The following is a 15805-nucleotide window of genomic DNA, read 5'->3' on the forward strand; positions in this document are numbered from 1 at the left end:
TCTATTTCTGTAAGATACATCATTGGGATTTTAATTGGAATTGCATTGAATCTGTATAGCACTTTTGTAGTATGGCCATTTTGACAATATTAATTCTGCCTATCCAAGAACATGGGAGATCTTTCCATCTTTCAAGGTTTTCTTCAATTTCTTTCTTTAGTGTTCTGTAGTTCTCATTGTAGAGGACTTTTGCCTCTTTTGTTAGCTTGATTCCCAAGTACTTTATTTATTTATTTTTTGAGGCTATTGTGAATGGGGTAGTTTTCCTAATTTCTCTTTCAGAGGATTTATCAATTATGAATAAAAATGCATTAGATTTATGAGTTTTGATTTTATATCCTGCTACTTTACTGAATTCATTTGTGAGTTCTAGAAGTTTTCTGGAGGAATGTTTCAGCTCCTCTAAATATATAATCATGTCATCAGCAAATAGGGATAGTTTGAGTTCTTCTTTTCCTATTCATATCCCTTTAATTTCTTTGGTCTGTCTGATTGCTCTGGCTAGAATTTCAAGGATGATGTTAAATAGAACTGGTGAAAGAGGGCATCCCTGCCTTGTTCCAGTTTTTAGGGGGAATGCTTTCAGTTTTTCACCATTTAGAATACTATTGGCCAGGGCTTAGCGTAGATGGCCTTTACAATGTTGAGGTATGCTCCTACTATCCTTATTTTTTCTAATGTGTTGAGCATGAAGAGGTGTGTATTGAATGCTTGCTCTGCTTCTATTGAAATAATCATGTGATTCTTAACTTTAAGCCTGTTGATGTGGTGAATTACATTTATTGATTTCTGGATATTGAACAACCTTGCATCCCTAGGATGAAACCCACTTGAGCATGGCGCACCATCTTTTTGATATTTTTTTTTTGTATGTGATTTGCTAGAATTTTGTTATGAATTTTTGCATCTATGTTCATTAGGGATATTGGTCTGAAATTTTCTTTCCTCAATGTCTCTGTCTGGTTTTGGTATCAGGGTGATATTAGCTTCATAGAAATGAGTTTGGAAGGGTTTCCTCCACTTTTATTTCATGGAGTGCTTTTTTTTCTTTTCTTTTTTTTATTGTAAACAAATGGGATGCATGTTGTTTCTCTGTTTGTACATGGAGTAAAGGCATACCATTTGTGTAATCATAAATTTACCAAGGGTAATGTTGTTTGATTCATTCTGTTATTTTCCCCTTCCCCCTCAGCCCTCCCAGCCCTCTTTTCCCTCTACACATTCCATTCTTCTTCCATTCTTGCCCCTCTCCCTAACCCTAACCCTAACACTAACACTAACCCCTCCCACCCCCCATTATGTGTCAGCATCCACTTATCAGAGAGATCATTCAACCTTTGATATTTTGAGATTGGCTTATCACACTTAGCATAATATTCTCCAATTCCATCCATTTGCCTGTAAATGCCATAAATTTATCATTCTTTATGGCTAATATTCCATTGTGCATATATATATATGTGGTATATATATATATATATATATATATATATATATATATATCACAGTTTCTTTAACCATTCATCAATTGAAGGGCATCTAGGTTGGTTCCACAGTCTGGCTATTGTGAATTGAGCAGCTATGAACATTGATGTGGCTGTATCTCTGTAGTATGCTTATTTTAAGTCCTTTGGGTATAGGCCGAGGAGTGGGATACCTGGGTCAAATGGTGGTTCCATTCCAAGTTTTCTAAGGAATCTCCACATTGCTTTCCAGAGTGGCTGCACTAATTTGCAGCCCCACCAGCAATGTATGAGTGTACCTTTTCCCCCACATCCTCATGAACACCTGTTGTTGCTTCTATTCTTGATAATCACCATTCTAAGTGGGGTGAGATGGAATCTTAGGGTGGTTTTGATTTGCATTTCTCTTATTACTAAAGATGGTGAACATTTTTTCATATGTTTGTTGGTTGCTTGTAGATCTTCTTCTGTGAAGTGTCTGTTCATATCCTTAGCCCATTTGTTGATTGGGTTATTTGTATTCTTGGTGTAGAGTTTTTTGAGTTCTTTATGAATTTTGGAGATTAGTGCTCTATCTGAAGTATGATTGGCAAAGATTTTCTCCCACTCTGTAGGCTCTTTCTTCGCATTGCTGATAGCTTCCTTTGCTGAGAGAAAGCTATTTAGTTTGAATCTATCCCAGTTATTGATTCTTGCATTTATTTCTTGTGCTATGGGAGTCCTGTTGAGGAAGTCTGGTCCTAAGCCAACATGTTGATGATCTGGACCTACTTTTTCTTCTATAATCTGCAGGGTCTCTGGTCTGATTTCAAGTTCCTTAATCCATTTTGAGTTGAGTTTCATGCATGGTGAGAGATAGGGGTTTAGTTTCATTCTGTTGCATATGGGTTTCCAATTTTCCCAGCACCATTTGTTGAAGAGGCTATCTTTTCTCCATTGCATATTTTTGGCCCCTTTGTCTAGTATTAGAAAATTGTATTCATTTTGGTTTGTGTCTGTGTCCTCTATTCTGAACCATTGATCTACTTGTCTATTTGTTACCAATACCATGCTGTTTTTGTTACTATTGCTTTGTAGTATAGTTGAAGTTTTGGTATTGCGATACCCCCAGCTTCATTTTTCCTGTGAAGGATTGCTTTAGCTATTCTGGGTTTCTTATTCTTCCAGGTGAATTTCATGATTGCGTGCCCTATTTCTGTAGGGTACGTCATTGGGATTTTAATTGGAATTGCATTGAATCCGTGTAGCACTTTTGGTAGTATGGCCATTTTGACAATATTAATTCTGCCTGTCCAAGAACGGGGGAGATCTTTCCATCTTCTAAGGTTTTCTTTATCTGGAGATTAAACAATATGCTATTATATGATGAATGGATAACAGAAGATATCAGGAAGGAAATTAAAAAATTCTTAGAGGTAAATGAGAACAAAGAAACCATATCAAAATCTCTGGGACACTATGAAAGCAGTGCTTAGAGGGAAATTTGTTTCTTGGAGTGCATTCAATAGAAGAAGAAAAAATCAACAAATTAATGATCTAACACTACAGCTCAAAGCTCTAGCAAAAGAAGAACAGACCACCCCCAAAAGCAGTAGAAGACAGGAAATAGTTAAAATCAGAGCTGAAATCAATGAAATTGAAACAAAAGAAACAATTCAAAAAATTGACAAAATAAGTAGTTGGTTCTTTGAAAAAATAAACAAAATTGATAAACCCTTAGGCACACTAAGAAAGAGAAGAAGAGAGAAAACCCAAATTAATAAAATTCGGAATGAAGAAGTAAATATCACAACAGACATGTTGATATACAAAACATAATTAGAAGCTATTTTGAAAATCTCTACTCCAACAAAATAGAAAATTTCGAAGACATCAACAGGTTTCTAGAGACAATGAATTGCCTAAACTGACGAGGCGGACATACACAATTTAAATAGACCAATTTCAAGTAATGAAATTGAAGAAGTCATCAAAAGCCTACCAACAAAGAAAAGTCCAAGACCACATGGGTTCTCAGCTGAGTTTACAAAACCTTTAAAGAAGAGCTCATTCCATTACTTCTCAAAGTATTCCATGAAATAGAAGAGGAGGGAACCCTCCCAAAGTCATTCTATGAAGCCAATATTACCCTGATACCTAAACCAGACAGAGACACATCATGGAGTGCTTTGAAGAGAATTGGAATGAGTTCTTCTTTGAAGGTCTTGTAGAACTCAGCTGAGAATCCATCTGGTCCTGAACTTTTCTTGGTGTGTAGGCTTTTGATGACTTCTTCTATTTCACTGCTTGAAATTGGTCTATTTAAATTGTGTATGTCCTCCAGATTCAGTTTTTGTGGATCATATATCTCTAGAAACCTGTCAGTGTCTTCAAGAATTTCTATTTGGTTGGAGTATAGGTTTTCAAAATAGCTTCTAATTATGTTTTGTATTTCAATAGTGTCTGTCGTGATATTTCCTTTTTCATCACGGATTTTAGTAATTTGAATTTTCTCCTCTTTTTCAGTAGTGTGGCTAAGGGTTTATCAATTTTGTTTATTTTTTCATAGAACCACCTTTTTGTTTTGTCAACTTTTTGAATTGTTTCTTTTGTTTCAATTTCATTGATTTCAGCTCTGATTTTAATTATTTCCTATCTTCCGCTTTTGGTGTTGATCTCTCCCCCCCCCCCAAGGCTTTGAGCTGTAATGTTAGGTAGTTTATTTATTGACTTTTTCTTCTTTTATTGAATGAGCTCCATGCAATGAATTTTCCTCTTAGTACTGCTTTCCTCACTTCCCAGAGATTTTGATATGTTGTATTGTTCTCGTTTACCTCTAAATTTTTACTGAGTCTGTGTGTGGGGTATGTTTTTTCCCATCCTTTCACCTTTAGTCTGTGGGTATCTTTTTCTGTAAGATGAATCTCTTGAAGGCAGCATATTGTTGGATCTTTCTTTTAATCCAATCTTTCAGTCTGTGTCTTTTGATTGATAAGTTTAGGCCAGTAACATTCAATAATAACATTCAGGGTTATTATTGAGATATGACTTCTATTTCTGGTCATTTTGGCTTATTTTTGGCTTTTTACTTGACTTAGTTTTTCATTAAATTGGTTATTCCTTTAGGGTAGTTTTTCTCAATGCTGACTTACATCATTGTTTTTCATTTTTTCCTCATGGAATATTTTGCTGAGAATATTCTGTATTGCCGACTTTCTATTTGTAAATTCTTTTAGCTTGTTTATCATGGAAGGATTTTATTTCATCATCATATCTGAAGGTAAGTTTTGGTGGGTATAAGATTCTTGGTTGGCATCCATTTTCTTTCAGAGCTTGAAATATGTTGTTCCAGGTTCTTCTTGCTTTTAGGGTCTATGCTGAGAAATCTGCTGATATCCATATTGGTTTCCTCCCATATGTAATCTGATGCTTTTCTCTTGCAGCCTTTAAAATTCTATCCTTATTTTGTATGTTAGGTATTTTCATTATAATGTGCCTTGGTGTGGACCTGTTACAGTTTTGTACATTGGTGCCCTGTAAGCCTCTTACATTTGATTTTCCATTTCATTCTTGAGATTTGGGAAATTTTCTGATATTATTTCATTGAATTAATTGTTCATTCCTTTGGTTTATATCTCTGTGTCTTCCTCAATCCTGATAATTCTTAAATTTGGTCTTTTCATGATGTCCCATAATTCTTGGAGGTTCCATTCATGATTTCTTACCATGTTCTCTCTTTGGTCAACTTTGTTTTCAAGATTAAATATTTTGTCTTCATTGTCTGAGGTTCTGCCTTCCAAGTGATCTAGCCTATTGGTTTTGCTTTCTATTGAATTTTTAATTTGGTTTATTGTTTCCTTCATTTCAAGGATTTCTGGTTTTTTTTCTCCAGAATCTCTATCTCTATATTGAAATGATCTTTTGCTTCCTGCATTTGCTCTTTTAGCTGTTTATTGGTGCAATCATTTATTGCCTGCATTTACTCTCTTATTTCATTGTTTGCTTCTGGATCACTTTAATTATGTACAGTCTGAGCTCCCTTTCTGCATTTCTTCTACCACGTTGTCATTAGATTTTATTGATATAGCATCTAGGTTTGTTTGGAAACTTCTTCCCTTGTTTTCTCATGTTGTTCATGTATCTTCCCCTCTAGCAGTGTGAATCTGATGTTGCAGTTTCCCCCCTGTAGACTTATAATGTCCCTGCAGTTTTCCAATACCTTGAATTGAGAGAACAATATGAACAGCACACCATACAAACACTATGCATCTTTAACCCAAATAGTCCCTATTAAGATATTAGTCATATTGTCTTAATAAACAGAAATGATGAGTTCAGTTATTATCTACAGGATAACCAATAGGTTTGCAATAAGGACCACAATTTCTAAGGGTGGATAAAGAGGATGGGGATGGGGATGGTATATAACATTAATGAGATAATAAGTGAGTCTATAGAGGTACTATGTCATAGCAATAGTGAAAGTGGAATTAAAAGAAATAGGTTGTTAGCATGAGAAAAGGGGAAAGAAACTCCAAGGAAACAGATAGATAAGAGGAAAACAGGGAGAGTAAGAAAAATATTAAAAGAAAAAAGTAGGAATAATAGTAGGTATAAAAGGAATAATTATAATAATACTAATTTAAAAACTACAATAAAACTATACTGTACTTTTCAAACCTCCTTGTCTTCAGTACCCTGATGCCTGAGAGGAACTTGATAATGCAGGGACCCAGGAAGGATCACCACTATGGATAGTATCCTCAGGTTGGGAATAATCAATGCTAGCAGGCAGAGGTGACCCCACATACTGATAGATGACTAGTCCCAGTGTGGGTGCTGAAGACAGTGGGCATGGGCTGGTGCATGGGCCTCGGTGCTGGAAATTTGTGTGGGTGGTGGGCCTGGTCACCTTTTTAATATCCATTCATCTGTTGAAGGTTACCTAGGCTGGTTCCATTGCTTAGTTATTGTAAATTGAGCTGCTATAAATATTGGTGTGGGTGTGTCAGTGTAGTATGCTGATTTTCTGTCCTTTGGGTATAAGCCAAGGAGTGGGATAACTGGGTGTAATGGTGGTTCCATTCCAAGTTTTCTGGGAAATCTCCATACTGCTTTCCAGAGTTGTTGCACCACTTTTCAGTCCCACCAGCTGTGTGAGAGTGAACATTTTTCTCCACATCCTTACCAATCTTTATTTTTACTTATATTCTTAATAATTGCCATTCTGACTGGAGTGAGATGGAATTTCTGTTGTATTTTTAATTTGCATTTTTCTAACTACTAGAGATGTTGAACATTTTTTTGTATATTTGACCATTCATATTCCTTCTGTGAAGTGCCTGTTCAGTTCCTTTGTGCATTTATTGATTGGGTTATTTGTTTTGTTGGTGTTAAATGTTTTGAGTTCTTTGTATATTGTGGAGATACATCTGAGGTGCAGGTGACAAAGATTTTCTCCCATTCTGCAGGCCATTCATGTTCTTGATTGTTTCCTTTGCTGTGAAGAAGCTTTTTAGTTTGATGCCATCCTACTTATTGATTATTGGTTTAACTTCTTGTGCTTTAGGAGTCTTATTGAGGAAGTCCATTCCTGAGCCAATATGTTGGAGAGTTGGGCCTACTTTTCCTTCTAGTAGGTGCAGGGTCTGTGGTTTAAAGCACTATGTAGATTTAATGCAATTTCCATTCAAATTCCAATGATGCTATTCATAGAAATAGAAAAAGCAGTCATGAAATTCATTTGGAAAAATAAGAGACCCAAAACAGACAAAGCAATCCTTAGTGAGAAAAGTAATGCAGGAGGTTTCACAATCTATAGTAACAAAAATGGCATGGTATTGGTAGAAAAATAGAATGAAGATCACTGGAAAGAACTAGAAGATACAGAGACATACCCACATAAATACAGTTATCTTATACTAGACAAAGGCTCCATAAACATACATTAGAGAAAAGATAGCCTCTTCAACAAATGGTGCTGGAAAAACTGGAAAGCCATATGTTGTAGATTGAAATTGGAACCTTACATATATTTTTGACCATTGATATTGGTGCTATTCTCAATGCCTATTTAACATAGATTTGGCTCCATGCTCTGTCCAGAACTATATAAGCTCCTAAGCTGGTATACGAAAAGGGTTTTCTTTTTCTGCTGTCTGGCCTCCTTCTGCATAGTGGGAGTTTACCCTGTCTTCTCCTGCTTAAATAAATCCTATTGCATTCACACTTCCCTCCTATTATTGTTCACAGATTTTATTTTTCAAATTTGTGAGACAAGAACTTTGAAGGAAATTGGCAAAATGGAGAATCTAGTCTCACCTCAAAAAAAAAAGAGGATATATAAGGACACACACACACACATAAACACACACACACACACACATCTATGATTAGGAAATATATGTAGCATATATATAGTATATAATATACTATATATAGATATAGATAATGTAATTATAGATAACGTTTTACAAATGTTTTCAGCTAAGTTTGCTATTTGTTAAATTTTGAAGGATGTGTTCTTATTCAGATGGGATCTCAAACTTCAGCAAGCATTAGAATACTTGGAGACCTGGTTAAAAACAAATTGTTGGGCTCCATTCCCAGTGTTTCTGCTTTTTTATGTTTAAGGTGGAGCTTGAGAATTTGCATTTCACCTAAGTTCCCAGCTGCTGAAGTTGACTAATGGAGGTTGAGATTTTAAAAATAATATTCTTTATCATTGAACATAATAAAATATACACTTATTTAAATGTAAAAGATAATTATTTTCTAAGCTTGGCAGTTTGTTTGGTTTAGACTTTGATGTTACTCCAAAAGTATTTCTTAATACCCTTTCATGAAAAATATTTCACATTCTAATTGTAAATCTAACACCATTTCCTATGGTTTTAAATCAGGTATATCTTGGATCTCTGTTCTATTAGTTTATGGTATGAATAAACTATTTCGTCTAGAAATACACTTTAAAGATCTGGTGATATTGTAGAGTTTTCAAGTGAGAGTGCAATATCTGTATATTTTATTTTTGTTAGTCTTTTTGCTTCAGCTTAATTTGATATGGGTCAAAGTACAGAATGTCTCAGTGATAGAAAGAGTAAAGAATAATTAGATACTTTAGGAGTCCTAAATTTAAAAAAATACTTAGGTGCATTTGGTAAGACAGTATTTTTCAAGTGTAATACTTCTCCCTGTTATGGAAGGCCACAGTAATGCAAATGGTCATGATAGTTGAGTTGAACAAATTCATAAGTAATGCTTTCCGTGGCTCACTATAATTTTCATACTGACTGTGAAAGTCAATTAGCTCAATCAAGGCTCACTGATAATGTCAGCTGTCAGTCATTCATAGTTAGTGATGTGTGAAGTGTGTCAACAGGTACTGGACTGCTTGAGTGACGAATGAAATAATGAGGGCATAGAAGCCTGAACAAAATTTTCCATTTCTCTAAATTCTTTCCCACTTGAGGAATTAAGCTAAATAATGAAAACCCTGATTAAAATCTATTTTAATGTGGTGTATTTTTAAAAGTTTGACTTTAAAACATTAACGTTTTAACCTTATCTTTTTAAAAATCAATGTAAATGGCCAATGATTAACACCATCATTTCCTAACATGTTTGGTCAGTGACAGCAAGACTACTCTAAGATAAGCTCCCTGATTCACACTGAAATTTTGATGACAATTGCATTCAATATCAAATCAATCTTAAGACTTTTGTCAACAGACTTGGTGAGTCCAGGAAATACCTAAACTAATCAGGTCTTGTTTTGAGTATCTCTGAATAAAGTAGTTTTCTGTCTGTAAAGAAACACATTTCTTATTAATGTTTTATTGTGCATTTTATATCTTATTGTTACTAGAGTTAATGGAATATTTTTATTTTATAACTTTATGTCATTCATTGCATATGTGAAGTTTACTCATTATTATTAGTCATCTCTAGTGATAAGGCCTCTTTACAGATCCTTTCTCCTTTTGGCTTCATATATCCTATCTATTCATCTATCTGTGTTATCTACCTACAATTAATGACAATTGGATACCCCCTATTCTAATAGTTTTTTTACTTATTTCTTCACCTTCATAGCTTCTTCATATTTGTACATGAGTGTTTATCAATGATATGGTTTTTCATTTATGTTGTTTTCTTACAGAAGTTTGAGTCTTTGGAGTGGAACAAATATATCCTACTTATATTTTTGACCTGGTAATTGAGATAGTTCCTAACATAGGATAGACAACTGTTAAGTATAGGCTTGAGTGAATAATTTTGAACTGGTTCACAAATTGTTTGGGATAATTCCCCTGAATGTTGGTTCAATAGAAGGCTAAGAAGAAGATAGAAAAGCAGACCCCTGTCAAGTGGCATGGATACAGGGCCTGGGTACCCAATAGACTCATGTGGAAAGAGTATCAATACATAGTTGGTTTCTTCATAGGGATAGATACATGCAATGTCTAGCTGATATATTACCGAAACAGAGAAATTGATGCCCATCAGGTCCTCCTTTGCATATAAATAGCAAGATAAGATTTAATCCCAAATGACTCATGAAGCAAGAAATCCCATTATCACTGATGCTGAGATAGATCAAGATAGACAGTGGTTAAGTTGATATGGGACTGGGATTCTGACAAGTAGGAACATACTAAAATCAAGTTTGCTTCAATCAGTATCCTAAGAGAATATTAAATCTATAATTTGGTTAATATAAAATTATTTTACAATTAATAGGTATGAAATAATTCATAATGAATTTACTAAATAGTTGAAATTAACATGTGCCACTAACTACAAAAATAATAAAAATAGAAACAATAATAGTTAATGCTTATTAAAGATTTACTAGGATCCAGGCATATGATGAGTGCTTTAGAGATCTTATCTCACTCAATTTTTATAGTAATCTATGAAACAGGTATAATTTTGTTTATAATATTTGTAAAGGCTTAGCTTTATTTTATAGTATTAAAAATTACTGTGCAGTTCTTTTTTATTTTTTAGAAGATAACTTCAAAGGAAAGGGATTTCTATGCTGTCAAGTGTTAAAATAGAAAATAAAACCTTGAGTCTCAATTTTTTTGCTTATAATTTACAGACAAGAAAATACAGCTTTGAATATTTGTTGAAACATCTTGACCAAATTCATTACAACTAACTTACTGAAGAAAGCCATAATTTTCAACTGTAACTTTTTTTTTCATATAGGGAGCTTTAAAATAATGCTACTGTCAGAGCCTTATTCTAAGAAATCATTATTCAATTGGTTTGGAGTGGGATCAGTGATTGTGGAATTTTTTGAAAAGCTGCCTAGTGATTTGAAATGCATAATCAGATTTGAGAACCACTAACTATCAAAGCATAGTACTGAGAGCTGAGTTTGCCTTCCAATTGTATCTTGTCAATACAAAGAAATGATAATGGTTATGTAGCTTGGAAGAACAGTTTTACAATTTATTTTACTTCCTGTCTTTTATGCATTGCCCTGGCTTGTGTATTCTACATTTACCTCATTGAACCTGCTTACCTTTCATTGGCTATTGTCTCTTGGAGTACTGCAGCATATTAACTGGGTAATATACAGGTTTTATGTTTTGTTTTTGCAAGTTCATCTATATTTATATAGGATTAATATTACCAGAATTTTTTTGCTCTTATTAAAACTCTTTTAAAATAGTTATTCAGTTATTATTATATTTTCTTATCTTCTTCTGAGTTACAGAAATGGGCAATAGGACCTAGTTGGTTAGGTTTTATTAAATGATTGATTTTATTCATTTTATATAATAATTTGCTTAGCAATGCTTATAAAATTGATGGAGGTAATAAGTTTATGATTGGAGATATTTCTGTGTTGTCAAAAATTATATGCCTGAGCTCTGATCCACTTTGCTCTATTTGTATTTTTCAGCATAGTCATTTACCCTCCCTCCATTTCCAACCCAAGTAGCATCATTAAAATATCACACAACAATAAAACAAGTGGACAAAAGACATAACAATGCAATTCAGAAAAAAATTAAGTACAGGAACAAAAAGAGAAATATATAAGTGTAACCTAAACAATTTAAAAATATAAATTAAATACAGTTTTATATGTGAATTATTTTTTTCCCATAGACTTTAACCTCATAGAGATAGTTTATCATTATTTATTGTCTTTTGCATTTTCCTCTTAGAATACAAATTCCACAGGGAAGTTAATTTTATCTATTTTGTTTTGTTCTGTAGTATAAGAACTGAAACTTGCCCCTATCATGAAGTAGAGACTTAATAAATTTAGCCAAAAGAAATAATTGTTGAATGAATGGACTATTTTATGTGTGTGTGTGTGTGTGTGTGTGTGTGTGTGTGTACACTATTGACAAAGATGTAATAGTGAACTACACACAGTACTCTGTGACTGGCAGAAGGACAATTTGAACAGAATTTCTGCAAAGCAATCTGTGAAGAGGTATCGTGTTTTTGTCGAATATATATTTTATTTGAATTATTTATTTATACTTCTAGAACTGTGCTTTAAGGAAATATCAGTGAAGTAGAGATTTATAGACAGAAAGTTGTTCATAATATTAATAATGAGACAAAATAGTTGACTATTATGTAAAAGAAGACACTTATTCTTTCAAAACAGACTAAATGATGTGAAAATGCAGTTATAGTGTTAGGTGAAAACCAGATGATGAATAATAGAGCATCATCACAACTTTGTAAAAATTGAGAAAGAGAACAAATTAATTAAACCAAAATGTTAATAATAATTATATTTCAGTGGCGAGACTAAGATTGCACTAATTTATTTCTTTGTGGTATCATGAAATGCAAAAAATTTCTATATGAATGTGTATTACCTGGTTAATCAGAAAAATGTTACCTCATTTATGAGAATCATTTTCCAGTTCTGAGGGTATATTAAAGAATCCATTAGAATGTGAGGGCCAGGCTTGTTCATCTGCTTTGCTCACTGATGGATATCCCATGCCTAGAATATTTGGGAAAAGGGGTACTTCTAAATGGTTTTTAAATAAATGAATGAATGATGGAAAATTGAATATATGCCTCCATCTGAAAGTCAGTTTTAAAGAGTTAAATGAAATAGAAGAGAACTGATTACTTCCTTTGTATTGTAGACTTGAGCAATTCATCCATCTGTCATTAAGTATTGAGTGCATAACTTCTTTCCACACATGAGAAACTCCTTTCTCGTAGACTAAGTTACCCTCGGAGTTTCTTGGTGGGAAAGGAGGTTACCAACAAGTGGCAATGTATATATAACAAACAAATGGTTAATGTATATGATTTAAAAGGAGGGTAGAGGTGTTTTACCTTCAGCTGTGCCTTTAAATTAATCCTGTTTCCTTGGGTTTAAAGAAGAAAACCACAATTAATCTGTAAACAAGCATTGTTCTGTTGCCTAGTGCAAGTATTTTTGGACATTTCTTTGGGGATGGAAAGTGCATTGAAAAATGACAATTGGCCAATAATATAAGACAATGTTATTTTGTACTTCATTGGAATTCACAAAGGATGTGTTTTAAAGTAATTTTTAACTTGTGACACACAGCTTATAATTAAAATTGCTTATGTGCATGGTATGTACTTTTCTTTCATATTTTTTCAAAACAAAAATGGAAAACAAAGGACTGAAAGTGAGAGTCAGAGGAGAACATTTTGTTTCTGATTATCAATGTGTACAGTGATTTGAAATTTGACACAAAGCTTTTTTTTCCTTTTTTTTTTCTAGGATTCAGAATTTCCCATCAATATACAACAAAATCCAAACTTGAATTTATGTACAGAAAATCTTCCTCCAGCAAAATTTGACTACAAGCTGATTAACATTTTTAGACTTCATGAACTTCCAGTGAGCTGGTAGGATTCTATGTTTTATTAATAATGCCTTTGAGATTTTGTTGTTATGTCTAAATTGTGGACTCTTACAGCCATTCATGGTTGAAGGGATTTACTCTTAGCCTGTTTCCAAATTGCTAGTCATAGCACTAAAAGAATCTGCTTATAGTTGCTGTAATAATCTTTAATTGGTTTAGGCACTTGGTGGCAGTACAGACTAAGTACACTATTGTGTATTATTATTGTAGAGGTTAAGAGTTCTGGCTTAAAATAATGCACAAATCATTTTTAGAGAGGTTTCTAGGATTATTTTAGAGATGGAATCCCAGCAACTATAAATTTTATTTTTTGGTTGTTTTTTTACTTACCAATTTTATCATTATACTTCTTCCCTATTAATATACCTTTTCAGTTGTATTTTTTGAGAGCTATAATCTCATGAGCTAAAATTGGCTTAAAGACAAAACTTAGAACTTGACATTTATTAAAATGTATTGTTTCATGATTGTTCATATTTAGATTAAGGGAAAACTAATTCTAAAACTTACAAAAGTCATAGTATTATTATTCAGATTTTTTGAGAAAAATATTTCTGTGGGGATTCTGCATGTTTTATATATTCTGTGGTACATTAAAATTTTAGTAAATTATTAGCTTTTGTGGATAATCATGGGTGTATCATTTTGATTATGACAGGTAATAACAATATTTTCTTACATTTGGTCTTATAATTCAAAGTACATATAATTGTTCGTCAAAGAAATCTATAGTTTATACAAAAATATACAGAAAAAAATTTCATAAAGTTCCCTAAACTCTCAATCTTCTGGTATGTGTAATGTACTTTCTAAATCCTGTTTGTTTGACTTGTTCCTAGTAGCAAGAATATTGCCTTTGATCTATTTCATTTTTTTTTTCCTTATTCAATGTATTCTTTTAATTTCTTCAATTTGGTCAAATACATTTTTCAAGGTATATATGCAATTGATCTTAGTTATTGTTCACAGAGTAAGCTATTCAAAATATTCCTCTTTCAACCTTTAAAATTTAAAATGCCCTTTCTTAGTAGTATGCCTTCCTTCATTCATTATATTCTCATTTTTTCTTCTTTTTCATATTATTAAGGAGCATAACAGTCCTAATTGCTGTGACCAAAACTGGAGGTTAATGAATTGAAAAGTTCTGTTGGAACTTAAAGAAAAACATAAAATATTAAATTCCTATGTTAATGTTCTGTTTCAACTTCAGACAGGTGTATGTGTGTACACATGCCAGTGTTTTGATGTAAGGTCATGACTTTTCCTTAAATTGTTCATTGTTATTCTGCACTATATTTCGTACATAAGCTATGCCAGCAATGCATCATCTATATTTTTAATTTGTGATTTCCTTAATCTAAAATAAGAACTTTGAACTCTTGGAAGATGATCTCACCACCTTTTTATAACATTAATTCAATTTTCATTGACATTGATTGTATTATACTTGTATTTCATCACCTTAATTAATATTTAATTACATTACAGTGGAAAACACAACAGGCTTATGAAGAGGTTTAGTAACAAACTGCTTTTCCTGTTGCAGTCAGGGACCTTGGCTGGTGGGAGCGGTTGCTAATCTACTTGGATATCATTGGAGAGCTCTGAGTAGTTGGAGTGTAGCTTATAAGCACAGCTTGTGTGTTTGACAGCCAGAACAGGAACACTTGGTCACTTGAGCAATTAAGTAGAGGTTAAAGGAAAACTTTTATTAAATAAAAATGTGAAGAAGAGAAAGAAAGAAACATTTAGTTCTTAGTCAAAGATAAAATTTGGATTTCCAGCCTTTGGTAATATAGCTGCCCTGAAAACTACTGCAATCCAGGTAAATAATTTCTGTCATAATCTTTACTCGCTGGGCCATTAGGAGAGAAGAATCTAGCATTATGAGTTAGGTAGCAGAAAAATGAAACATCAGTAGAAAGAATAATATCTAATCTCTTAGGGTAACATACCTTCAAAGAAGGTTATGTTAAGTTGTCACTTTGGGACAGTTCATTTACCTGGCCCTTTTTTTTTTTTTTTTTCCTGTCTACTTCATTTTTAACATGTCTCTGCTTCTCTACACCACCATGTCTTCTTTACCATGTGTTGTGCTTCTCCCACCTATTTTGTTCTACCACTTCTTTCTCTTCATCCTCATTCTATAATATCAATCCTTAGCAGTCTTAATATAAAATTCAATATAAAATTCTTAACGTTTCTCAAAAAATTTCAGTCTCTTAATTTTAAAACCAGAGTATGCTCCTGCCAGACACAGAGAAACAGTCTTTGTACTAAGTAGATCTTCAATGAAGTGTTTATTGACTAAGTTATATGCTTCTTGAGGGAAGAAAAAAACTTTGTTAAAAAATGATCATCAAGTTATTTGTTTATTTATTTTTGATTGGCAGTTATCATTAGTGAAAAGAAAGTTCTTCAACTATGGTATGTAGGTTCCTCAATTTCAAAAATATAACAATAATA

The 15805-nt window shown here is 33.0% G+C and overlaps 1 protein-coding gene across 6 annotated transcripts in view; it reads left to right on the plus strand.

Annotated features, from left to right (window-relative positions):
- The window catches only part of SPAG16 (sperm associated antigen 16), a 1132889-nt gene that overhangs the window by 180130 nt on the left and 936954 nt on the right, over positions 1 to 15805 (plus strand). For all 6 annotated transcript variants that reach the window (XM_079132512.1, XM_079132513.1, XM_079132514.1 and 3 more), the window contains one exon: positions 13195 to 13322. In XM_079132512.1, the coding sequence (XP_078988638.1) occupies positions 13195 to 13322 (128 nt within the window). The remainder of the gene's footprint in view (positions 1 to 13194; positions 13323 to 15805) is intronic.

This window comes from Sciurus vulgaris (assembly GCF_902686455.1).
Source record: "Sciurus vulgaris genome assembly, chromosome: 3".
In the NCBI taxonomy this organism is placed as follows: domain Eukaryota; kingdom Metazoa; phylum Chordata; class Mammalia; order Rodentia; family Sciuridae; genus Sciurus; species Sciurus vulgaris.